We start from the raw sequence: 27461 nt of genomic DNA, 5'->3' as shown, positions 1-27461 counted from the left end.
TACTGTTAAAAGTCAGATAGTGTGGAGTGGTAAAAGGGTCTTTAAAAAAAAAAAAAAATTGTCACTCTTACACTCTCTTTTCCAAACTTGGACTTTTTCCAGTGCTATTTCCAAGGTCCTTTTCTATTTCTTTCTGTTTCTTACAAATGAGACTCACTGATCTGAAGGCTTGCTAGGCACAGAAGGTGGGCAGCAGTGGTGCTCTCTTCTGCTAATGCTACCTGCATTGCCTTGCTGAGCTGCCCTTACTACCACAGTACATCTGTGTCCGAGATTCTTCTGGGGCTGTCCCCAGAGAGGCCAAGGACATGCTAAGATGCATACAGCAGATGTGAGCAGATGTGCTAACCAAGTACAGCTGAGGGTCAGGCACTTCACTAGGGGACTCTAAGCTTCTACCTCATCACTGTAAGAAGTCAGGCATTCTCAGAGGTGACTTCCTCTCTCGCTCCATTGACTGCATCAGAAATTGGAGGTTAGTGTATTCATTACATAGGTACTAGTGTTAAATGCCTAGGACAGTGTGTGCCTACATTTTGTGCTGAAATTCCAGTGGTTAGGCAAGTAAATGATGCAGATTTTAGTGGTGCAGCCGAGATTTCTCTTTTTGAAAGCATGGGTGTATATTATTTTACCCCAGTCCATTTTGTAATCTAATGTCACAGGAGAAAGTGATATTTTTAAGCTTGACATTAAAATAACTTCCAATCAGTTGATGTAAAGCATCTGGTGTTTTCCTGTGTTTTAATAAGCTCTAATAACAGCATTGCAATCCCTTAATGCTGTTTCTCATATTCTTGTTACAGTAGGTATATGACACACATCTTCTGGTGTAAAAAGCTCAAAACAAATTTCAGCAATTTAATCTCAGTGTTAGAAAAAGGATCACAGCAGCTGCTATAATATTTTGTATTTATGCTAGTTTTTGTGATGATTCATGACATGCTCCCTGGAAGCTAAATATTGACAAGCATGCTTGGGCAAGCAAGATCAAGCTTGGTGAGTTAGCACAGCTCAAGTCTCTGCATTGACACGGTAACCCAAGTCTGAAAACTATTATCCTACACCATTTATTTTGGCTTTATAGGTGATACTGTCCACTTGAATTAGGGATTTCTGCTGTATTTTTAATACTGTAACTGTGGATTTATATTTGATTTAGGACTACAGAACATGCAAGGTTGGTTGTACATCTATGTTTGATGACATCTTCAGTAGTGTATTGTGTATAGAATTACACATGACAGCATAAAACCTTCATGATTTGAAACCTACAAGCCAGAAGTAAACATTGAGTATAAAATAATTTTAAAATCACATTTATCTTTTAAACTGTAAAATATATCATGTCCTAAAACTGTGAGTCTATGAAAGCTATTGATCAAAAGTGAAGTTTGGGCATGTATTCATTATGGGAAGTAATTTAGGATATTAATTTTTATTTGTGTTCTGTAGGTAAAAACAAAAATCCACTTCTTTACTAATTGTAGGTGCACTGTGTTTATAATGCTTTACTTTTTGAAGTTCTGAGTAAAGAACTTAAGCCTATTTGGGATTCTAGTAAATTTGGCGTATACACTAAATTGATTACCAGATGCATTGTGCAACATATGGCATTGTACAGCCTTTGTGTGCTTCATAGTATTTTCTTAAATTAACAGCATTTGTTTTGATTCCAAAAATGCACTTGTCTCGGCTCTCTAGCGCTTTGGACTTAAATGCTTGCTTTTCAGTGCTGAACAGATGTGCTAGAGTTTCACATGGAACCTTTATGCTTTTGTGAGTCTTCCTCTTTGAGTTTTCCATACACAGTATTATGTCAGTGATGGCTCATGCAAATTGTGTATCTTCATTTTCATATGTACATTGACTGAGTAAAATAACCTTCAGAATTTCTAATAATTCTGCATGACCAAGAAAAACAAGGAAGCAAACCACTTTTCCCAAAGATACTGCCCCCAGTGTGAATCAATTCTCTCAGTATGTTTTATTTTAGATTAGAGAGAAGCAGGAGAACATAATTCCTTTGTAGGTGATAGCAACAGTCAACAACAGTCCTGTATGCTTCTGTGAACACCCATATTCCCATGCTTGAGACTGTGGTGTGAATGGGCATAACAATTCATCCATGGAAACACACCAAATAAGGTGCTTGGGACATTAGTATGTAATTTACTTCTAAGAGGAGACTGCTTGAGTTGTTTTACAAAGCATACTTTTAAAGGTATCCTTTAAATTACGAACAGTTTTAGAGAAATGGGTAATAGGACATTCTGGGACAAGGGACGAGGGATTTGTGACCAGGAGGGCCAACTCTTGCCTCTTCTGCTCAGGTGGAATTACTCTCTTGACACAGATATCCAGGCCTCCCCTTGCACTCTTTTTTCTTCTGGGAGAGAAGAATATTATACCTTTGTAGAGCATTTGGTTATCCTCTCCTAGGAAGGCACTGTGTAAGTGCCAAATACTGCTGATGTGTGTTTAGCAGCAGCAGTGTGTGTTATGATCAGTATTTTAAAATCAACAAATACTTTGCGAGCCCCTGGCTTTCTGTTAATTGGCCTTTACTTTGATCACTGAAGACCAACAAATGCAGTTTAGGAGTTGTACTGCTACCATTTTTCTTCAGTGGAAGCTGAGGGGATGAGTAAGTACATAAATTAAGTCCCTTACTCACCCTCTGCATTGCCCTCATTGGATAACAATTAAAGTGATCTGACAGAGCAATGCACTAAATTCCCTTGCATCCCCTTATGTTGCTCTGAATCCATCAAACAAATTATTATTTAGGCCTATTAATGCTGTTATTTTTTATTAATGCAGAAAACAGAATTATGATATGGGTGTATAATTTCTTCTTGGAATCAGCACTGAGTTGTGTGACTGGTCACAAGCAGGACTGATATAACCATATTTTAATTACCAACTCTCAATTATATATCCAATGCTAGTAAAGGCCTCCACAAATAAGGTTTGTGTTTCCTCTATGCCACAAATAGTTTACACAGTATGGAAAAGCTATTGTTTTGCTTTCCATTAAGGCACCAACTCTTCAGCTTTCTGTACATTCTCAGCTAAATAAATGGCTTGAAATTTCCTGTAATGGTGAAGGTTATTAAAAAGAGGGAAAAGAAGAAAAAGCTTTTCTTTAAAATTGTCATCCGTGCGCAGTTAAGGCCTCAGCTAAAGCCAAGGTATCACCTCTCTGTTGGAGTGGGAGGGCTCTTTTCATTTATGGAAATCTAAGGATTATCATGTAAATTTCATTACAAAAACCACAGAATCAGAGCATATGCTGAGCTGTACAGGATCCACAAGAATCATCGAGTCCAACCCTTAGCCCTGCAAAGGACCATCTGCAAGAGTCATACCATGTGCCTGAGAATATCATTCAAATGCTTCTTGAACTCTGGCAGGCTTGGTGCTGTGCCACTGCCCTGGGGAGCCTGTTCCAGTGCCCACCCACTCACTGGGTGAAGAACCTTTTTCTAATATCTATCCTAAAAAATACAGAGTGTAGAGAACTAAATATTTAGAAACTTATACCCCTATGAAACCATAATTATAAGAAAGTGTTCTTGCATAATGTGCACTGCATGTCTGTAATGCAGTGTTTTCATGTCTACAGTAGTTATGAGCTGAATATTTCCATTATTACCGCTCTGTGAGCAACTGTTATTCTTGAAACTGGTTGATATTTAGGAATAAAAGCACTTTTATTATGTGTTGCCAACTTCTGAGGACCAATCTTATAACCTACGGTGCCTTCAAAGGAGTGATGATACCTCCTCTTTCTGGAACTAATCACATCTGAAGAAAGTGAAATGGTGAAAACATTGTGTTTTTTTCTGGAAAACTTTCATTGCATTGTAGGCTATTCTGCTACAAAATGATTTTAGTGTTTTATCTGCCAAAGGTGACAAGAGGAGAAGATAATTTTACAGGAAGAGAAATGTTTGAATATAGGCAACTAGCACTGTGCAGTGGCTTGGCTCGAGGCAGTGAATTTATTTGTGAGTTGATGAAACTGTGGTCTCAATTTTTCATTGTCTGGGTGCAAAACAGTCTTGTGATAGGGTATGCTGGTTGCAAAGTGTTCACTAACCTTTCATTAGTTTATTTTGTGGGTTTATGCTCTGTCCAGACCAGCAAACAGATCTGCAATTTCAGGGAAGAAAAAGTACAAGAAAAAGAAAAGAGAACTCCCACCAACTGTTTATCTTCTTAAGGCCACACTGTCTTGTTAGGGCCTAGACAATCTCTAATCATGCTTTTAAAGTTTTTCAAAGCAGGAAAACTGTAAGAAAACATTACAGGGAAGTTGGCAGTAAATATTGCTCAGAGAGAACCCAAGATCTGTGGAGTTTTTGTTATTTTGTGCCTTATTTAAATTTCTTCATCTTCATCCTGCCTCTCTCCCTTAGAGACTGATCTGTAAAGGCATAGTGCCCTCTGGCTCCAAGGAGAACTACCGGAAAATGGGAGCTTCTTGTGCTTTTCTCCCAAAATAAAGCAGAGAAAGAAACTAATGCTAGCTTAACACTGGCATATAATGTAATGACTGAGCTTATCTTGTAGGAGCAAGTTCGGATGCTGACACTAATCTAAATGCACCAACATGAAGTTCCCAATGACTATATTTTTACTTTAGAGACCACCTTAAAGTTGGAAAACTGCTTCTCCAAAGACCCTTCAGATTCTCTATTAAAATCAATAAGGCAGGTCTTGGGAGCTGAAGAATCCTCCCAAGAAACTGTTTCAGCAGGATAAAGTGAGAACCCAGATGTTCTCTAACTCATAATTTGGTCACCAGATTATAACTGGCCCTGCAAAAATCACATCCCATCCAGCCTTCAGTATGAACAGCTCTGCTTTTTGCTCTTGTTCACATGAGTATTTGTCTGCCCAGATGCTTTTGTGTCAAACTCCAAAATAGCAGTGAAATTGTCAAAAGCCCCCATGCTTTGCTTCTTTTCCCAACCCTACTCTGGTAGCAGCAGCTTGCTTTCTAAATATCTCAACAGACTCTGGTATGGCCCTTCTTTCCAAATGATGATACAGCCCACCAACTTACAGACACATGCAGATCCCCATGAACAGTCAAGATAGGTAGTTTATATTTATTGCTGGGAGGAAAAAAAGTGTCAAATAACTTCCTACTCATCCTATGGCAAGCAGAGTAGGGCTATGTGCTTCAGCTACCTTAGGTGTAGCTATCAGTTCTCCTACTCTTGGTTGTGTGAGTCTTGAGAAATGGGAAGTGTTGAAATAAATGGCTATGATACACACAGTGTTGAAATAAACATTTATTTTAACACATTGTGTGTGATGAGCCATTTATTTTAACACTTTTCACTTGAAGTGTTGAAATAACAGGTTTTATCAGGGGACGTGTCATCCACTGTTTTATGTATATGTGAATATGGAAATACGTCTACTGAGTGTGCGTGTATATATATATACTCACACAGATTATATGGATATGTAATAATAAGATGGTAGATGTGTATGTAGACATTACTGCACAGGCAAATACAGTGTTTTCTACTCAAGTGGAATGATTCATTTCACAAGAATTTGTATTTGTGACATTGTATCTTTAATATATTTATGTATCTATAAATAGATCTAAATATATTTGTACCTTAAATTCTTTATTGCTAGATATAGCAATGGGATGAGATAGATAAAATAGATAGGCAAAATAAAATAGGTAAACCTCAAAACAGGACAAGGATGAACTTGAGTTGTGTAAAGGGAGAAAGAAATACTTTATTGAGCTTTCTAGTTATCTAGACCTGGTTACTATAGTTTGCTATACTTCAAGAAGTTCTGCTTCCCTTTCTGTAATGAACTTCTTAGGCAAGTGGTTATTAAACAACATAAGGTATTCATCAGGTTTTGTAAATAACGTGAAAAGTTGTTGTACTGCATTTTTCAGTCTCTTTTTTTTATTTCATACAGTATAGGACCCTCTATCCCCTGCTCAGCAGCCACTCACTAGTCTTCCAGTGTGTCCTTAGATGTACTAAATTGCCTTTTTGTGGTTAGAATTATCTATGTGCTAAAGTACTGGGACAGACACGTAGACATACACACACATTCTGGTAGCAGGGTCATGTTGATCATGGTAGTTGTTGTTATGGAAGTTAAAACCAGCTCAAACAAAGGCAGCGCTGCTGAGGCTGACAGGGGCATGGCTGCCTTTGAACAAATCTGTAAGCTTCTGTGTAAATAGCCAGAAACATTTCCACTAACCCGTTTGGGTTAAACACCTCTGTCTCTGCATCGAAATAAATGGGCCGTGAGACCTACTGTGTCATAAAGTGAAGCACTCACATCTTTTGAGGGGAAGAATTGCCCAGCAGAATTGGCAAGAACTCCTTTGCCCCTCTGTGATGGCTGGAGTGTTCTTGTCTGGTAACTGGGCCATATTTTTTAGATGGGCTGTTGCTTGGCTGTTATGCTGGTCCTATTCGTGTGTTTTTTCCCTTGTATTATGTTGGGAGCATACCTTGGGTATTAGCACTACCTTTATTACCTTTTCACTACTGTTGTATTGTTATTTGTTTTATTAGATTAGCACTAGCACTCTCTTGGTTAAAGGCAAGGTTTGTCGTGGCCAGGGGAGGAGTGCAGTGGGAACGGTGCCAGACCTCCTTGGACAGCACAGGGTGCACAACTCTGCCTCTCCAGAGCAGCTGACTCAGGCTCTGAGTCACAGTGGGGAGCAAGAGCAAAGCAGTTAAGGGAAAGAAAGGGCACACTGAGCCAACCCAAGAACATGTAAAGCATGCTGTCAGACAGTTTCCAGCTTCAAGTCAAACCAAAGTAGAAAGCGTGAGTGAAATTAAATAATGAACGTTTGATAAATTGCAACAGAAAATGCTTTGCTTGGTTTCATGCTGATGACCAGAAGTATCGATTTTTGGTGAATCTGTAGTTTTCAGTGAGAGAATGGCTTTGTTAGGAAACATTTAACCACTTCTTGCAGCACCCATAAAACAATTTGTATCTGTCCTCTTGATTTTTCCTACTGAAGTTTGATATAAGTGACAATTCCCCCAGGTTTTCCTGGATAAATAATATTTACAGATAAGAAAAATTTAATTTTTCCCTCTCTCTTACTCTGATTCTAGCCTTTTTTAATTGAGAGAAGTCTCTGATGACTACTAAACATTTATTGAATGAGAACTCTGGTGATTTTATGAACTTTCAGCTGAAAGAACATAAATAATCATTCGTATTAATTCAAAAATGGTAAAAATAAATCCAAAAAAAGACACTGATTTTTCTCTGTGGTTATGGAAGTTCCACCTCTTTTTTTCTATTTGAGTACTAATTTTTTTTTAAGGAAATATGAAGCAAAATTATTGCCTCTTGCAGTCACAGGGTGGGACTCAAATCTGTAGGTATTCCAGACAGAATCACATGAGAAGTAAGCTTTGAAATTAAAAGGAAGTGGGCAATAGTTATGAGAGAAACTATTAACACACTAGCAGTTTGTCACAATAGCCATGATACGCTAAGAAAAATGCAGTCAGTTGATATGGTTTCAAGAGCCTGCTATAGCCGACTTAGGTAGAAATTGTTTCAAATCTGCAGAATCATTAGCTTTATTTTAAAGTCTTGTGGCAAAGTCCTGACTTCTCTGTAGTCAGCAGAACCTTTGCCATTTATTTGGTAGCGTTGATGTCCCTTCACAACTTACAAATGAAACATTAGGTAGCCATTGCTTTGAAGATGTAGGTTAACTGATGCAGAGACATCCCATAAAAGGAATATTCTCTCAAATGCTACATTTGGTAGATTGATAACTACAGGTTTTGCTTGGAAATACCCAGAGCCTGGATAACTAGTACATTATTGCTAGTGATTTTGGCAAATGGTTATTAATGAATTATAATGGATTGAAGAACTGACTAGGCAGGGGAATAGATAGAGAACAGTGAAAAGAGTCATCTCTAGATCCTGAGAAGTGCTGGGCTGTCACCATTTAGCTGTGTCAAGGTCCATCTTGCACTTGTTTTTTGGGAATTTCCTATATTTTTTAGTGGTCCAAACATTGCGTGTCCCATTTGCAGACCTCATAACAGCTGTGGATAGTCTTTCTCTCTAAACACGTCTGTTCATTGAGTTTTCTTCTGCATATAAATGTGTTCTCTGGTCATTTTGAAGGATGTGTCTGCTACACTGTTTCATTAAACTGCCGCGTTATCGGGTAATTGTTTAAACATAATGCCATAGCACTATCAAAAGGAAAGGTGAACTAATGGCATTTGCAAATGTCAGGGATTATCTTAACACTTTTATTATAGTTTATAAAAAGTAGGTTCAGGGCATTCCATGGCAATTATTTCCACAGAAATTGGTTATTTAAATAAATTGCTAATTATCTGGATATGACAGTATTGAAAACCCTGCTAATGAGTTATTTGATAAGTGCAGCTTATGGTGGCCACCTACAGGTGGGAGAGAGAAAGAACGTGTGGACTAATTGCAATCAGAAGGAATGCTATGCAGGTGGATTGTGTATAACCTACATGTTTCCCTGGACTGTTTGCAAATACCAGTTATATAAAGTACTTTGATCACCAGTATTAGGCAGCATATACATTATGCAGAAAATGTCTTAACAAAGAATTAGGTTTTCTGGTTTTTTTTTCTGAATCCCCAAACTTTCTTACCTAGTTATTTCCTGAAGCATTGAATTGATCATCTACAATGCCTGAACTTTCCCAGATCATTTTCCTTCTGTAGTGCTTTTCACCCAAGTTTGGGGTTTGCTGTCATTGGCTTCTTTTGTCATTAGCTTTATTAATTGTAACAGTCAGGGAGATAACCATGTCAGTTTTCTTCCAGGAGGGTATCTACAGAGGGAGGAAAGGTGATGTTGCTCAGATTTTGGGTGTTTATATTTTTTTAGCAGCATAGACTTCAGTGGTGATTTATTAATCAAAAATAATGTATCAGCTGGGGTTTTTTTGTAATATTTAGACTTGTTGGTTTAAATCTCATATTAATTTTGTAAAGAACTGCAGTGTAATATAGTATAATGTGAATTAAAAAATAATTTTACTTTACAATGCACAGAATGGGGAGAATTATGATCCAAATTCATTTTTATTCCATCTAGTAACCATAGATACAAAAATGTGGTTTTAGGTGATCTGCTATCCAAATGTATGAGAGTTTGCTTTCCTTTAAAATCTGTTTCTCTTGTTGATGGAGAGCTTGATAAAGACCATTGAGGCTGTTTGGATTGTTTGAAGATTCAGGCTCCATATTATCAGTCTGAATTGATTCACTTCCGTTCTGTTAGCTGTTTTTTCATGGACCTGGATCATCTTTACTCAAAGGCCCCAGTTAGAGAGCTGCTGCATATATGTGTTGAAAACTATTACTAAACTATCACACTGGTCCAATATATTGCAAGGAAGAATGTAGCCCAGTATTCAAGATTTCTGAGACTATTTTTTTCTCCCATTGATGGATCACTGGGATCAAGATGATCTGAATTGTTTCTACTGGGAACTTCTAAAGCTACTGGGTTGCCTGAAGCTTAAAACCAGGCTTCTTGAAGAAGGCATTAAGTTTGGCTCTCAAGCCTCAACATAGTGAACATTTTTTGATGTTTAACAAGACTGAGTCCTTTGGGGACTCCAAGGACATATGAAGTCATAATAAAACATGTATCTTCTGGCATTGGTAAAGGGTTTCTTACTTCCAAAGGAAAAATAAACAGTCAAACAAATAAACAGATATAATGTCTCTCATGAGTTTATCATCAGACTGCTATCCTCAGTAGACAAGGCCAGCTCTGCCTACCTGTGCTGATCTGGGAGAGGCGTTTGATTGATGTATGTTCTGCTTCTCCTTCATGTTGTGTTTTGCCTATTGGATTGCTTTGACTGCAGTCTCTGATATTCTGAAAAATCTGACTTTTTATTAAAAAGAAAAGAAAATAAAGCCAAAGCTCTTTGTTTTAAGGCAAGAAAAAGTTAAGGGATTTTGACATCATGTAGTTTTTCACTATTTATAGCTTTGTGTAGTAGCAAATATTTTTCCATGATTCATGAGATTTGGAAGAGTAGTTTTCAACACAGAGTAGCATGTCATCTTCATGAGGTATTTCTCTGTCTTTCATTTTTATATTTCACCCCTGTGCCTGAGATCTGGATAAATGGACTTTGTTTATTAAATCTCATTATTTTACAGCAAGGTAAATGATAGCCATATCTAGCATTTGGTAGCAGCTGTAATGCTTCTATCAAGAGAGTACCATATCAGCAGTTTCCTCAGCTACAGGTGCTTAACTAGTGGAATTACAGGTCCCAACATGTCAAAGTAGGTGGTAGATGCTTATCTTTTAGTATGTGAGCTGTCTTTCAAATGCATGCTGGATTTAAATACCATAGGATTTATCAGACGACATTCTGCAAATTCGCAGTACTACTTACAGGTCCTTTAAAGTTTGGGATTAAATCTCCTTTATTTCAGCCTTTTAAAAACTCCTTCTCCACAGATCTCTATAATGGAATTTATTACCTTCCTATGGTACTCATACGAAAATGCAAGAAAATAGAGACTGTAGGTCAAATCAAGTGTTCATTTGCTTTCTTTTTTTTTAAATTGCCTGTTTTAATAGCTTTGCATCACTATTGTTTGTTTTCTTTTTTTTTTTTTTTGCTTTAATCACATTGTATTCCAGACCAGCTGCTTTTGTTATGGAGGGGGAAGCTTCTGAACTGTTGATCAAAAAATGTATGGGAGAATGGCTACACCTTATGTTGTGCTTGTTTTGTATGCTGTAGACTAATTAAAAAAAAAAAAAGCTGGGATGAATGGTGACACCTTAGTCAACCCTCTGATTGTCATTACAGCCATTTATTTACTCTCATCAAAAGCACTCCTGAAATGTTTTTAAATTCATTTGAGTGAATTATAAATGAATGGAATACTTTTGCAATCATACCAATTTATCACTAATTTACTAATCACCAAATGTAAGTAATAACTCATATTATGAATATCAAGTTCAGCTAGTACTAAAAAGTACCTGTGTTCCATAATAAATTCTAAGTCTCATTGCCATCTCTGCTAGACTTCATGAAATCACATGCTTGATTTCTTTGGGCTGAATGAAGACCTTTCTGATTACCTGTTGTGCTGAAACCTTAAATAAACTGACATTTACTCCTTTTCTTCTATTGGCCATTGTACAGAGACAGTCATTTAAGTGAGACGGTGGCTAATTTAATAATACTAAAGAAAGGAACAATTATATTCTGAAAATATTTTCTTGTGTAGCTCTTTACTACAAGCTATTATTAAGGTCAAGGGTCTATAAGGCTTTAAAACTGATTGAATGCAAATTCTAAAAGTTACATGGGGGTTAAAAGAGTATAAACATTCATGCCTCAAGGCAGATGTCAGATTTTAACTCAAGCAGATTGGGAAGAAATTTCCCTCTAGCTACATGATTTCAGAGTTATTAGTGCCTGTATTGTTTCACCTTTCTAAAAAACAACTGCCTCATCACAGTGAGATTCTGGAGCAGCTGTGTCATTAGCTGAAAGTAATACAACAAGTCTGATGCTTACTTCTAGCCTCAATTTCAAACACTGAATATTTGAAGAATTTCATGAACTACTGTTTTTTGATGAGATTATTTTCAGTGGTTTTGGCTGTGTAGGGTATGTTTTGGCCTGTATGCCTTCCAAAAAGCTTTATAAATAAACCCATCAGACCAAACAGCATGGTTTCCATTTTTCTTTTTTTTTTTTTTCTCAAGCGTTTCTCTAAGACTGGACTGTTAATTCTGTCAAAATATTTGCTCTTTGGACACTTAACAATCATCCTCTTTCGGAGAATCATTCTGTTCTTTTCAAACATGTTACAATTGATCTAGCTCAAATGACAGCAAATAGTCGTTAGTGTCCTATGGGAAGTTCCTGCTCAACTCCAGCTCCTTTTTTGTGATATTTTCTGTTGTGGTCTTAGATTCTTTAAAGCAGTTTTAGTGAGATTTCCAATTTTTATTACTCAGGCTCTAGTTTTCATGAAAACACATCAATGGTGCATCTTGGGTTTGGCTGTCCATTTATGCACATGAAAGTTTAGTTGCTGTTACCTAATACAGTACCAAGGGAGGGGTGGGGGAAAGATCTGACAACCACAGCCAGACAGTTCCTCTGGGGGTGATGTGTCTTGCCCTTCCGGTACTGTATTGTTGTCCAATGATGACATCAAATTATCCTAAAGGTTCATTAAATTAAGTAGGAATTTTAATATTCTCTACAGAAATCCCAACTAGCCTAAAAAAAAGGTAACTGAAAGTGTCAGCTATCTGTGCTATCCATCATCTCATAAGCAGCATCCGTATTTTAAATACTAGCATACCACCAATAGAACATAGCAAAAAAGACACATTGCAGACACAGTGTATTGGGACTTTAATCATAATTCCTGTAAATATAGCAGGGAGTTTTCTGACTCAACCTCTATATACCATTTGAAATGCAAGCCCCAGTCTTGGAGATACTACCATAAATGAATATAGTTTATTCTATTGTTAAAGGGGACTTACATAAAGGATTATCTGAATTTACAAACATCCAGAGGGGAAACAAATAAAATATGAAATTTCAAGTCCAGTGAAATGGTACTTTTAAACAACTTTTAGTTGGACATAAATAAATGAGGTTTTTACTCTTACTTGGACAACATGTTTATCTATGTTCAAAAAATCAACCTGATTCTTCATGTAGAAACATAAATCTCTTTGTCTAGTGTATTGTGTGGTAAAGTATTGCTTTCTGTCTCAGATATGTTAGTCTTTGTTTTGAGCACAGCTAAAATGTTTGAGCTAGCTTTGCAGTGTTCATCCAAATGTTTCTGCCATTTTCTGTATTTCAGCAAAATGCATAGTGCTTTACAAGTATTGATACCACTTGAAACCCACTGGGTTTCAGTTTATGAATGAATATAGCCTCTGCACCTCAGATGTTAGTTCCTCATGTTCCTACTGTGAGGGATGTGCAAGTTGCATCAGGGTCTGTTCTGACATTGCTAACAAAATGTTCTGGTTTTCTGTAGGAAATGCTATCAGGCCCATCGCCCTCCGCGCAGTGTCTGCCATAGCCCGTGCTCTCCCAGGATTTCCCATTTTAGCAACTGGAGGCATCGATTCTGCTGAAGCTGGGCTTCAGTTTCTACACAGTGGGGCTTCTGTTTTACAGGTATCTCTTCTTTCTTTGAAACATTAAAATTGAAATAACTGTAATGAAGATCACAATATATCTTCCTTTCAAACATTCGAATCGTGGGGGATTTCTACCACTGAAGGGAATTTTCATGTTTTTAACTTCGTGCTTCTTGCTAAGAGACATTTATTTCACATGGAGGAGGAGGAGGAGTTGCCAAAAGAAAACTTTGGGTGTTGCAATACCAATCTGGGAAAAGGCTGGCCATGAGTTTGTTACCACTTTTTATCTCTGACTTCCAGGATTTAAAATTTAAACATCTCTCTCATGTCATACAAACAAGGTTGACACAGAGTTAAGCAAGAGCTACCTACTCTTTCATTATTCTCAGGGTTTTTTTCTGCAGAGCCTTCTCAAGGGGAGAGGGCTTTCAAAGAGCACTACTTTGGTCTCACAGAGAGCCCATTTAAAGTAACTCCTGTTGGTCCAGGTATCTGTGTCCCTTAAGCCTATTTATTGAAACAGGAGATGTAGAGCTTTATCTCTTGCATATGGTGCTGGCATTGCACTGAAGTGAGGTGTTAGACTGCATACAGTAGTGGAGGCTGATGGGTTGTTTTGAGGTCCTGGCCAGACTGGCATGGTTAGTTAGTCCCTGTCATGGAAGGAAGCATTGGTGGCATGGTATTTTGAGCACCAGAAAATTGGCTGGAAATCAGCCCCTTACCTGCTCTGCTAGGCATGTCAGAGCACCATTGCAGCATGTATGTTAGAATGGCTGAGGAGCAGGTGGTCTTTGTTATATTATTCCATTATATATTGTTACATTCTGGTAGATGTTCAGCCCCTTTATATGTAGGTCCCACCCTAGGCGACAGCAACTGTGGATCCTGTGAATATTGGCTTTGTGTCACTCCCTGGGATGACTGGTGTGTTTTCATTCCCAAAATTCACTTTGACATTGAAATTAGATTCAGTGTGACCATCCTTTTTACACAGCTACCGTGACTGCTGAGATTAGTCATCTGTTTGCTATGTTTCACAAAAAAAAAAAAGCCAACTCAGTGTTTGGTTTGGTTGGGTTTTTTAATGCACATCAAAATTAGCATTTCTGGGTGCTGAAGTAGAAGACTGCTGCTTTTTTGTAGACTTGCTATGTTCTTTCGATTTACGAATACCGTTTCCTTTTTCTTTTTTTTTTAAGTTCGTATTAAAATGCTTCAAACTCTTTTTTTGCATGGACAGACGAAAGATCTGCTTTTCTTACCCAATGATCTGAGAGTTTCTTGCATATAAATACTAAGTAATGGTGCAAAGTACAGAGCACCAAAAGTCTACAAAAAAAAATAGTATTGGCAAGGAAATGTTTTTAGTGGTCAAGATACATTTGGTTTGTTATTGCTAATAGAGCTGCAGTTTCAATGCCTTTGTCTGTAACAATGTTACATGATCTGAACTACACAGAGTGGAATGCTTCTCTGTTTTACATCTGTTGTATCTTTTTCTGAATGACTAAAACTAAAGGTTTTTAATGTCGTACACTTTTTCTTTATATAGACTGTGTAGCTGTTTATTTTTTATTATGTCTTTTCGATTTGCACCAATGGTAATGGGAAATGCTGAAATATAATTTAATGCAGACATCCCAGTCAGTGCCCAAGAGAAAGAATATTTGATTTACATAGCATTAATTCTTGTTTTCTCTTTAAAATATATCAAATTCTCTGAAACTGGCTTACAGAAATTACTTGGATCTATACTGATCTTTTAGTCTTTACAGAACAATTTCTCTTTTCAACAGATTTTCTCCGAGATGTTGAAAAAACTCTTTTCTTGTCCCTAGATTTCACAAGTTTAACGTAAATCATCTCTAGAACTGATTTTAAAATCCTTAGGATCAGAAGTATCCTCAGTTTGAGTGGCTTCTTTCTGTTTCACTAAAGTAGAGAAGTCATTTAAACTAATCTCAGATAAATGGATTCTAAAGTGGCTGTGTAGGTAAGGGTCTGAACTGGTTCAATTGCATTTATTTTAGAATAAGCCTTTAGTAAACTTCATGCAAGACTGTGAGTACAGGCCCTAAGTCTTTCCCTTATGTTGGGAAGGACAAATGGAAGGGAGAAGGAAATGTGTAATCTCTATAGCCAATCTTAGAAGGAATACACTTAACTGTGATTACACTGAAACTTTTATTTGCTTCTCTGACAAGATACATTGTGATAGAGGGAAGAAGACAGCCTCATCTTCACAGGTCATCTTTGTAACCTCTTTAGGATTATAAGAATCATTACCATTGTTTTTCTTCTTAACAAAGTCATACAAATAGCCAGCTAATATATCCTTTCCTGAATCCCAATCTTTCTCACATATCCTTGGTATCAAATGCCCAGGTTGTTTCTTCAACAGTCACAACCTCTGTTGCTTACAGCTTTGACAGTTCACTTCTGCTTTCTCAGTACCAAAATACAGAGCAAGTACAGAATTTGTAGATAGCATCAAATAAAGGGGTCTACTGAATGATTCACTAATTAAGATTCACTGCATAGCAAGTCCCTGAGTTAAGTAGTTAAAAGCTGGGACTCTACTGGAGGGTTACTGAGAACACAGCTGCTTTGGGCAGTTACTGAGAATGCAGCTGCGTTGGGCAGGGCACGTCTCCAGGATGAAGGACCACCGCCTCCCTAAGATCTTGCTTTATGGTGAACTTGCCACCGGCTGCCGCATGAGAGGAGCCCTGAAGAAAAGATACAAGGACTCCCTGAAACAACATCTCAGCCTGGGCCATATTGATCACCATAACTGGTCTACTCTGGCCTCCAATCAGGAGGCCTGGAGACACACCATCTATAACACTGCTGATGCTTTTGAGAAAGCACGCAGGATCACTCTTGAGGAGAAAAGGCAACGCAGAAAGAATCGTGCCTTGCAGAATATACCATCTAAGGAGTCTTTCTGCTGTGCCTTTTGCAACCAGACATGCCTGTCTCGTATTGGCCTTTTTAGCCACCAACGCGCCTGCAACAAATGTGGGTAGAGCCCATCCCAAATCTTCGTTCACGAAGCCTAACCATGACTGGAGGAATTATGTATGTGTCCCATAGCTTGATCCCAGGTATTTACTTTGGACACTGTTGCTGTCACTGTTTGGTTCTGATTAGACACTTGGACTGACGTAATACTGCACATTTTGTGATCTGACTTCATGTTTCCAAAACCGCAAGGACACTTTACTATGGATCCAGAGGCACACAGAATTCCTCATTAACAGCATTTTAAAAGGGTAGGGAATGTCAGATAATCCAGTATTAAACACAGTCTCGTAATAACTGCTAAGTAGCACAGACCATATTGATCCATCCATGGAGCCCAGCTAGAGAGCCTGGGAGAGCAGAACTTGCTTGGCCACTGGACTTCCCTTCACTGTGGCTCGACAAGAGACCCGTGTCTTCTCTGCCATGGGAGGGTGACATTCATGGGCTAGGATAATAAGAAGGCTTTGTGTGAGTTGATTTAATTGCAGTATGGCATATCTGTTAGAGGAAAGGTTTATGAATAATAAATGTTCTTCCATTAAAAGCAAGATCAGATTTTCCTCTGCAGCTATTTGACCTACAATCAGTTCTCCATTATTTTTTCCAATTCCAATTGCTTTGATTTTTAAAACATGGGGATTTATTTTCCATTTACAAAATCATTGTACATAGGAATGCAAGTCAGGAGATAGGTGGTAAGCCATATTTTGCTATATGCCATAACCACCTCAAGTGCTATTAAGCAGTTATATTAGAAAATGGTTTGGGGAGAGAGTTTCAGTATTCAAAATATGTTCTATCCCCTCCTTTAGAAGATGGAGGGCAACATCTTAGCATTGTTATTCATGAAAAGCTTGTGTATAAGTTTGCAGCAGGTATAGAAAAAAACCTGAATCATTGTAGTCAGAAGTAGCTGGGATTAAAATTTTGTACAGCAATTTAACAGAGCATTCTTCCCCTGTATGGACTTCTGACATGTTGCAAAAAGAGCCTTTTTGTTTTTTAATTTCTCATTACAAATGATGAAACATTTGAATCCTTCTTCAACTGATTCCATAGCACTATACTTTTTTTGACATACCTGAATCCACCAATCCTTTTTCAGTACAGATATGAAATTAAAAAATAACAATTTTATTTATGGAGATAATCCTGCACTCACTCCATAGTAAAAGCTCCAGAAATGTCTAGCTGCATCTTTCTAATGACCTGAGGTACAGTTCATTACTACAGGCTTACAGTGAGGCTGAAGTATTTTATTTTTAATTTAAGTAAACTTTTTTTAAAGCCTAACTGTATCAAAATAAGATGTATATTGGATTTTTTTTTAATCTTTTTCATCATGTCTGTATTTACCGTGGCACAATGATGGTTCATTAGATTTTTGCAAGGCTTTGGAAGAGACATACATTTTTAAAAGTCATCTTGCTGCAGGAAATTAAAATGGGAAACAATTATAAAAAATTCCAGCGGAAAGAGAAAATGTGTTATGGAAAAAGCAATAAAAGCATAAAAATATTAAAGTAAAAATCACTTCACAGTAACCCGTATGATTCAATTGTAGATCAATATTGTGTAGTTAATGCATTAGCAGTAGAGCATTAATTTGCAATTACAGCAGGTGATCTGATCCTCTGTGTTCTGTCCATTGACATAAATGACCTTTTGTTGAAAGAGATTCTGTAGTCATTATTTCTAGCAGATGTAACAAAAAAAAAGGTAGAACAAAGGAGTACTTTCTGAAGTATAGTTGTTTTATGATGGGGTCTTTTAGCATTATATGGTGGTATGGAATACTTTTGTTAGTCTGGAACATTGGTCATTGTCATGTAAAGAATCTGGGTACCTTTTCAAAGAAATTTCTTTTCTCATGAATTACGGAGGTCACACTTGTCCCCGGTTGCAGATATGGGTGTCTGTAAGGTGTGTAAGGCTTTCTACACAGCAGCAATTTAAAATCCACCTATATAACGCTGCTTCCCAGCAGGGTAGCCTGTAGCTTTGCCCTGATCCGTGTTTCAGACCCACCTTCATCATCTTAATCTCCCGCTTATCCTGGATGGGACGTGGTGCCTTGCAGTTCTGCTCCTATGGGTGCTGTGCTCTTGTCCTCACCATGTTGTATTCAGCCCACATGCACCTGCTGCCTCTGGGCCTTGCACCATGACCCTCCTCATCTCTCAGGCCAGGAAAGCAGATGGAAATGTACCCTACCTCAGCAGCAGAGCTGCCATGAAGCTGGATCTGTCCCATACCCTTCTCTCCTGCTTGACACCAGCTGTGTGTGAGACCTCAGGGATCTGAGGAAGAACAAAACCATTCTGGAAGTATGGCAGCCCATGATGGCAAAGCGACAGCACTGGCGTTTTGCCTCTCTAAGATGAACTCTCTCTCCAACACGGAACACAGTTGTTTTTATGAGACAGCTTGTGGGTTTTTTATCATTTTCGAGGAGCCCTCTTATTGGTACCTCTTTGGAGCCAGAGTCTCAAGGGATTCAGTACAGTTTGATTATTATTTTTGCTTCAGCAATCTTTTTACTGAAACATTTAGCAGAGAGATTTTTATAGCAGCAGGATGGCCCTTTGTGTGTGAATAAACAGGCTTTTCTATCACAAAATAGTGGGACTTGATCTATGAGAGAGCATTGTTATTGTATTTGTGCAAATGTGAAATCCTGTAAGGAACTCTTCTACATGGTATAAAATGCCCTGGCTATCAGAAAATAAAAGTAAGGCTCTGAAAATATAGTCAGTGTGAAACAACAGGGGGAAAAAAATACCTTTTCATGAGCACTGTGTCTTATCTTAATGTTTAGATGCTACCATTCTCTCCCTCTCAATCTTAAAAAAAAACCCAAACAAAACAAAAAACCCAAACAAACAAACAAAACCTGCAAAAATCCATGTAGTTGATGTTTGCTGTAATCATTTTTCATGTTTCCCCCCCCTTTATTTTTAACTTTCATTAGGACCCTGATGCAATTTGTCTATACTTTTTTTATGGCTACAGAACTGCAAAGTAGAGAACTGTTTCTCCATGCACTTTATTACTGTTCTTTTAAGCCTGTCTCAGTGTCTGTTGAAGTCAGTGAAGACTGATATCTGAGTTTAGTGAGAAATAGATCAGGCAAAAAAATTCTCATCCAGGAATTGTTTTTTTTATCATTTAATGGTATGAACAGTGAAGAACTAAAAGAGATTCTAATAATGGGAGTACAGAGCAGGTCAGTGATGGAGCTGGCCCTATGTTTTAAAATTCCAGGTTAAGTTTATACTGATAACAACTGGAAAAAAAATATTTTGTGTCGCAATGAATAGCTGCGATTTCGAATGCAGAGGGAGAACTCAGTCTTTCCTTGTGTCCAATCTCAGCTCTGTATGAGGAGAACGAGGTCGGGTGTATTGCTGCAAGTCTTAAACAACCACAGGGTACCATTGGTGTGGCAGAGCAAGGCTATGCTTCTCCTGCCTGGACTTTCAAAGAGGTGGAAGACTTTTCTCTGTGCCAGGCAGAGAGGGCTCCAAGGGCGGACAAGCCCAAGAACAGGGATACATTGGCACCAGAAGGACACTGTGAAGTTTCTGACACGCACTGTGGCTCAAGAGGTAGAAGAACAAAACCTTTCTGTACAAAGCTGTTCATGGCACAGAGAAGTTAAGGTGCTGCAGCTAATTCTTCTATCACCATTTAAAATGATGAGTGAAGAATAAGTTGCTGGGTGCAGTAACAGGCCACCAAAATGATATCAGACAAGACTCTTTACACTCATCAACAGTTTTAAAGAAAAAAAGAGGCCACTTAAGGCAAACCCACTTTTCAGATATAAGTCCTTTGATTGAGATAAGTGTAGTTTCCTGTAGAAATAGTAGTTTTTAGACCGTATTCCCAAAGAAACTCGATGTGTGTTTGCACATCCATTTGAGTGCCTTGGTCACATTTGAGCTTTGTGGCCATTTTCACTGAAATTTGCCAGAAGATAGAAAGTATTTTGCTCTAACAAGTTTTGAGAAAACAAAAAAGTCAGGCAGAGGAGAGAGCGTAACTGCATTCCTTCACTGTAAGCACAAGCACACTATGAGCTCACCTTTATTAGACCTCTGAGAATCCACATGGGACAGCACTGTTAAGACTGTGTCAGCCACAGGAAAGGCTTTAATTGGCAGTCACACCTTATTAGACGTCAGAGAACCCAACCAGGAGACACAGAGCTGCTGGAAGCCAGGTATCATTAGCTCCGCTGCTCACAGCGCAGCACACTGAAAAAAGTCTTCAATGGATGCAGCACTGAATGGAGTGGCCCTTCTCTGCAGAGCTGAAATTTGCAGTACATGCAGAAACAAAAGAGGGAACAAAGTGCTGTTTGAACATGTCGACATGAAATCCGAAGAAAAATGAATGTGAAAGAGAGAAAAGAGTTGGGACAGACATACTCAAGCATTCACTTGTGAAAACATTTCATTATTTTCTGTTTTTTTAACTAGCCTAGTGCTAATTACAGAAACTCAACCTGTTCTCAACTGTCTGTCTTTGCTAATAAAAAAAAGTAATTAGAAGACTGCCACACTTGCTCCATTACAGATGATTGGGGGGAAAATTACTAATTGATGAGAATTTTCTATGAGAATTCCTTTTAATGGAAATCAGAATTTGTCAAACAAAAACAATTTAGAAAGTTTTTTTGTTATGGTTGTAAAAAAGGTCAAATTAGAACAGGTTTTCATTATTGATTTTTACTTATATTATCTTGCCGCTTTTAATGAAAAGTTACAATATTCAAATCAGCACATTGAAAAGTTACAAACTAAACACTAATAATGTCTTTTATTTTATACAGTTCTGCATTAATTTTACATTTTATTTGGAGCTACTTAGGGGATTTATCTGTTAGTTTTCCTTTATTTCTGCTCATTTCACCAGCTAGTAAATGAAGTCTGCATAGATAGGATTGTTATTTCATAAATTTGTAAGAACGAATTTAAGCTCATTCTTTAACAATTGCTATTTGTCATTCTCGTAATGAATTCTCATGCAAGGTAGGTTTAACTATCACTGCGTGGTAATAATTATTTACTAACAATGAGGTCTTAATTGAGCATCAACTCAAATGCTGTCCTATACCAGTCACTCCCAGCCTCCACAGGGGATTTGTTGTCCTGGGGACACTGGGTCTGCTTCTCTTTCTCCCTCTGCCGAGGTGTCTACATTGCCTCCGCAGGTGACATAGGGACTTTAACCATTGAGGCGATGTGAAGAATAGTTGCTTTGGCAACATGTTTTCTCCATCTCTCCCAAGGATCCACAGTATTGCTTGTCTTTCCAAAACCCAGTACTGCTGTACCTATTTTTCATGTGGATTCACACTACTGATGTGGATTTGTGCTGCCACTATCTTATATGAACATTCACAGAGCTGTCCTTCATGAAGATAAAACACATGGTGTGAATTGGCATCGAGTGAGTACATGGAGATGACTCTTCACAAGAGGCTTGGTTAATTGTTGATGAAATTGTAGACAAGTTGTTTTACTCAGCTCAGGTTGCTTCCAGACATGAAGCTCTCTCTTGTAGACAGAGTTCCCCTTGTGTACCAGTGTGGAGGTGACTTGAAATTGAATCTGAAAGCATACCCAGCTTCTTGTTGGATATTGAAAAAAAATAGAACAAAAGATAAGCACAGTGAAAAATGCTGTTTCTCTTTTCCTTTCTGCCATCTCCAGTAATTACTTAGGGAAATTCCTGTGGGTTTTGTTTTGTTGGGGTTTTTTTTGTTTGTTTGTGGTTTTGTTTTGGGTTTTTTTATGTTATATTTATTGTAACTGTAGGGGACTTGTTTTCCAAAAAGGGAAAATGTAAAACATTTGGGATTGCAAAGCTCTGCCATCGGAAACATTATTGGTCACACGAAGAAAAGGTATGTGTAAGAAATTTTCCTTTTTGTATCATAGCAGCTCTGTTGATCTTTCAGTCAGAGACAGTACCTGGCAGTGAAAGGAAGAGAGGGAGAGTAAGCAGTGGAGGACACTGTGCTCAGGGAAGGCATGGTCCTGGAGCCTGCACTGGTGCAGGAGTGCACTGCTGGGCAGCTCAGCTTGGGCTTGGTGCTGGACTAGCTGCAGTTTGGTCACTGATCTGTCGGTTTTCCCAGTGGTAGAAAAGTGTTTTTTCTGCCCAGGAAGGAGGGAGCAATCTGGGAATATGAGCCCTGATGCCTTTTTGAAGTTTTTTTCCAGCTACAGCACAAGCCCTCTGACACAGTTTGATCTGGCTGATGAGGGGTCCTTTTATCCGTGCAATTAGAATAGAAGAAATAAACAGAGAAAGCATTTTTCTGAAGCTGGCATTTTGGAAGCTGGCAATATGTTTAACAAAGAGTTTAACTTCCTTCAATATCCCGAGTTGTGTTGCTGCTTTTCTTGATGATATTTGCTATTTGGACAGAGATAGGTAAAACAATCCCTAAGGAAATGTGGAAGTGGGTTTTTATCTCAGACACGAAGGACTCAGAGGGTCAGAACTATTTTATTCACATAAATCTCACTCTTCAATGGACACAGCAGCTGCTGCACAAATTCTTACAGGCAAGCTGATAAAGGATGAAAGTAATTTTAGCTGAAATAAAATGTGAGAGTACTAGAGGGAAAGACTCACCAGGATGAGGGGTTAATCATTGCAGGACTGAACTGAGGTTCCAGAATGGAAAAATTTCTTTTCCATTTGATTTTGAGAGGTCTGCAGCTTTGAAAATCCTGGTCACAGGAGAATATCCCTCGTTAGCTGGTTCTCATTAGAATTTTTTGAAAATTTCTTTGAGAAAACTGTTTTTCATTGACAAATTTAATTTAATCAAAATAGATCTGGGTTCAGGTCCCTACTGTGTCTGATTCAGAGTGTCCTGGGATGTACGCTGAAGGTCTGCCCTGGATCCATTATGTATTAATGAACCTGACTATTGCCAGTGATGAGGAAATAGTTATTCTGTCAGAGGGAAGTCTAAGCACGGAAAAGTTTTCCAGTTTAAACTGATAATCAAAATTCTAAAAATGTGTGGAATTAGCACATTTAAAGAAAAAATATATTATTTGGGTGAATCAAATCTCTGTTTCAGTCTTTTCACAACATATTTTAGTTTTGACCTTTTCATTCCAATTAACTTGGATTGCAAAATAGACATTTTCTAGTTAAATGGAACCATTGCATTCCGTGTTGTCAAACAGAACATATTGGTAATTCTGGAACTCTTTTCCACACATTTTTGAGAACACCATTCTTTTCTGAAAAGCATGCTTCCCTAGAGCACCACTCACTTCTGACAAATACACCTTTCCAAAAATGGGATAACAGACCAACTCCAGTCCAGAGATGATGGTGTTCCTGTTGGCTAGCTCTCAGAAAACAAAATCTTAAAACCACTGCTAACTTCTGTGTAATGTTACTTGGTGACTTTTATCATCAAACCGCCAGATCAGAGTGACTTAACTGGTACCTGCTTTAGAAATTTCTTTGGAGCTGGAGGATATGACTCATGTAATTGGGTCAAGTAAATCTACATCTCCCTGACACAACTGGTGATGCTGTACCAGCAGCTGCAGAACCACTGGGAGAGCTGAAGGATTTCATTTTCTGCAACAGTACTTATTAGAGAGAGCAAGACCTTTGGGTGTTAATAAATGAAATAAGTGATATTCAACGTATATTTAAAGATAGTTGTAGAGCCTCTCGATGTGATTGGACTGTTTACACAGGGGAGTTAGTTCATCTGCTTTCAAAGCTATCTTTCATTTTGTAGATCTGCAGTACAATGATACAATTTGCTGTAGATGGCTGATTATGAAGCTGTTTCCCACACTCCTCAATGCTCAAGGCATGTGGAATCATATTTGTTTTCTTAGGAAAGATGATCACGATCAGCATTTTTATTGGTGTGTGTGCCCACCTACTGCATAAAGGTCCACTTTGTAGTTTCAAGAACTGACAGAATGCTTAGTGAGATAAGGAAATATAACCATTCCTCTAGGGGTGGTTGACAGTGAAAAAAACCCACAATTACCTCAGGGAGCCTTCTGAAAATTCTTGATTTATTCTGCATTTTGCCTGTCAAAGACATGGGATACAAAATTGCATCGTTCAGGGTCCCTTGATAAGAACCAGTTTCCCACTCCCAAACACCCAGTTTAGCTATTTAGATCAAAGATACATTAATTGGCAGTGGAGAACTTAAGGGGAGGAAAAATAGATTTGAGTAGGCTAGGAATTAATGCATCGGATAACATTCCTAAAGGATCCCTTCTAGTGCTCTTACCTCCTGCTGTGCCCTCATAAGTGGCTAATGGATTCTCGACTTTTTTCTCCTCCTTCATCACTGGCCACTCTCAACTGCCCAGGGTTGCTGGAGTGCAATACATGAACAAGATCTACTCTTGCAGTCCCCAAAATCGGGTACTTCAGGGTCTCTGTGCCAGGAAGAGTAACCATCCCCTTGGTGCTGAGGAAGCTTCTCAATACAGCTTGTCTCAGGAGACTGTTGTGGCTTCAGCAGATGTGGCTCTTCTTGCTGTCTTTCTCCTTTTAACTCATTTTAAGCTCTGTGATTTACTGGCATTAGCCTATACTTTCAATTAGAATGACAATTTATCTCAAGCTTGTCTGATGAACGCTCTTGAGGTATAACAAAATATCTGAAATACTTCACTGACTTACTGATACCCACATGGCGCTGGACCATCCAGTTGTGGGTTCTTTTTCTTTTTCTTTTTCTTTTTCTTTTTCTTTTTCTTTTTCTTTTTCTTTTTCTTTTTCTTTTTCTTTTTCTTTTTCTTTTTCTTTTTCTTTTTCTTTTTCTTTTTCTTTTTCTTTTTCTTTTTCTTTTTCTTTTTCTTTTTCTTTTTCTTTTTCTTTTTCTTTTTTTTTCTTTTTCTTTTTCTTTTTCTTTTTCTTTTTCTTTTTCTTTTTCTTTTTCTTTTTCTTTTTCTTTTTCTTTTTCTTTTTCTTTTTCTTTTTCTTTTTCTTTTTCTTTTTCTTTTTTTTTTTTTTTTGTAATACAGATTTCTTAAGCCCTCTGTGAATGGTTGCCTTCTTTTCAGACCCTGGGGTTATTAGCATCTTTAAATCTTTCTTCTGTGTGTTACCTCTCTAAGTGTCACTAGTAAGCCCTCAGCTCCTTAGGACTTCAAGTCTAGGACTTAGTAAAAAAATAGTAGGTGGGGGTTTTTTCCCATAATTCAGACAATTCATAGATGTAATGTTTGAGTCCTTCAAACTGCTTTCTGAAAGCTATACTAGACTCTGGAACCAGTAATAGTTTATTAGTTCATATATATTAGTTCAATTCTAATGTTTTTAAAAGGCTATCATCTATCATCCAATTCAGTTTTGCATCTTGATCCAGTATCTGAAGACTTGTTAAGTAACATCCCATCTGCTAACCTATATATCTAGAGTCATTTAAGCAGCTAATGTGAGTGAATCAAATCATTCCATCTGTACTGTATCAATATTTTGGAAGCTTTCTCTTACTTACAAATTTGTTCTTTAAAACAAAGAATCTTGGGGTTTTTTTTCCCAGAGTGCACATTGTCTGATAATCCAATTCCCCTAATGTTCTTAATCCTACAGCCCTCTAGCAGAAGTAATAATTGCTGATAGAGAGGATAATTTAGGCTACACATTTAATGTACTTGGTGTTCACCAAGACATGAGGAAGAGGAACCATGGTTATACAAACAGCCTTTCCATAGACATTGGTGTCCTGAAGATTGTATAATCTCCCCTCTCAGAGGAGATTTTATTTGTCTGCATGTTCTCACATTGCAGTTCTTGCCACATTATTATGAGTACTGTGTCAGACAACCAGTGCAGTGTCTGCTGCTTTTTACTTTGGAGATCTGGGCACGTCTAAATTAGTGTACAGAAGCTAGAAAACATATATTTTCATTTCCATAGGCATATAGATTGCATGGACCAGGAAGATCTTTCTTTAGTTGGGTCAATTTTTGCTAGTTGCTTTTGAGAATAAATTTTAAATTGTATGTGTGCCTTACCCAGATTATCATAATGCTCTTGCCCACTACAACAAAATTAATCTTCTTAAGGTTGCCAATTCATATGGATACCCAGGTGGGCACAAATAGAATTATTCCTGAAGCATCTTGCATTCATTCACAACTTCAGTCTTTTTTCAACAGAATCTTAATCAATAGACACTAATCAAGAAAGCAGTAGCTTCAACTATACATTAAATAACAGCTCAGGCATTCATAAATGTTTCTCCAAGAGGAAGATGAATTTATGTCTTCAATACTTATCAGGAAGAATTTTTAATAGAAAAAGAAAGCTTCTATAAAAAGATTATTAATGTTAAAATTGAAAATATAATATAAAAACAGTAAACCTTTTGCTTATCATTTGGACATATCAGTAAAAATATTTCAAAGGGAGTCAACCAAATTCATGGAAAAGCAAAATTGTTAATGCATTGTAAAACCTCTCACAGTTATCTCAGAGGAATAATAGTTCTTTATCCCCTTGCTATGGTAACAATATTAGAAATTTTGAAGTCAAAGGCCAATTTCCTAATCGGATGACTTTTTGAAAGCTATTTTATTTACAGATCCTATGCAATTTAGAACCAAAGCTGAAATAAGTCTCCATCTTCTGTGGAAGTAAGATGGCATTCTGCTAAATGCTAGAATTTTATGATTTGAAGGGAAAAAAGGGAAAAAGAAAGCAGCCAGTGAGACCTAAGAATATAAAAGCATTTGAGATCTCAGAAGGAGTTTAAATCAATGCACTGCCACAGTTACAGCACAGATGAAAGAGCCTGCTGTCTCAATTGCCAGGAATCTACTTAGAAACTCTCACTTTGATTTTTTTTTTTTGTAGTCCGTTACATTACCACTAAATGCAATATACAGAGACATCACTGCTTTGATGATGTACAGCTACAACAAATAGAAACTAATATGGTAGAACAGTCAAGCTTTGTGATTTGCGTTTGTATATACAAATATATACCCATCAATCTTGTTACTTCTAGACTGTATCACTGCCACCCATCTGCCTCCTTACTGTTACTTCTGTTTTCATAGAAGTGACAATTATTTTGTACCCATATTCTGAAGATATATATATATATATATTTCAGAGGGGTGTAAAAATCAAAATTTTCTCCAAGCTATTGTCTTCCAGAACAAATTCCTCATTTGCAAAGGGTTCTGATAGTGCT

The 27461-nt window shown here is 37.6% G+C and overlaps 1 protein-coding gene across 8 annotated transcripts in view; it reads left to right on the top strand.

The window, feature by feature from the left end:
* DPYD (dihydropyrimidine dehydrogenase) overlaps nucleotides 1–27461 on the top strand; it is a 337231-nt gene that overhangs the window by 259105 nt on the left and 50665 nt on the right. For all 8 annotated transcript variants that reach the window (XR_007907122.1, XM_051803274.1, XM_051803283.1 and 5 more), the window contains one exon: nucleotides 13099–13241. Coding sequence is in view for 7 of the 8 variants with exons in the window: in XM_051803274.1 (XP_051659234.1) it covers nucleotides 13099–13241 (143 nt within the window). In the remaining variant the exon portion in view is untranslated. The remainder of the gene's footprint in view (nucleotides 1–13098; nucleotides 13242–27461) is intronic.

This window comes from Manacus candei, unplaced genomic scaffold, assembly GCF_025592945.1.
Source record: "Manacus candei isolate 608988 ecotype Guabito, Panama unplaced genomic scaffold, ASM2559294v1 h1tg000005l, whole genome shotgun sequence".
Taxonomy (NCBI): domain Eukaryota; kingdom Metazoa; phylum Chordata; class Aves; order Passeriformes; family Pipridae; genus Manacus; species Manacus candei.
This window is presented reverse-complemented; position numbering and strand designations above follow the sequence as displayed.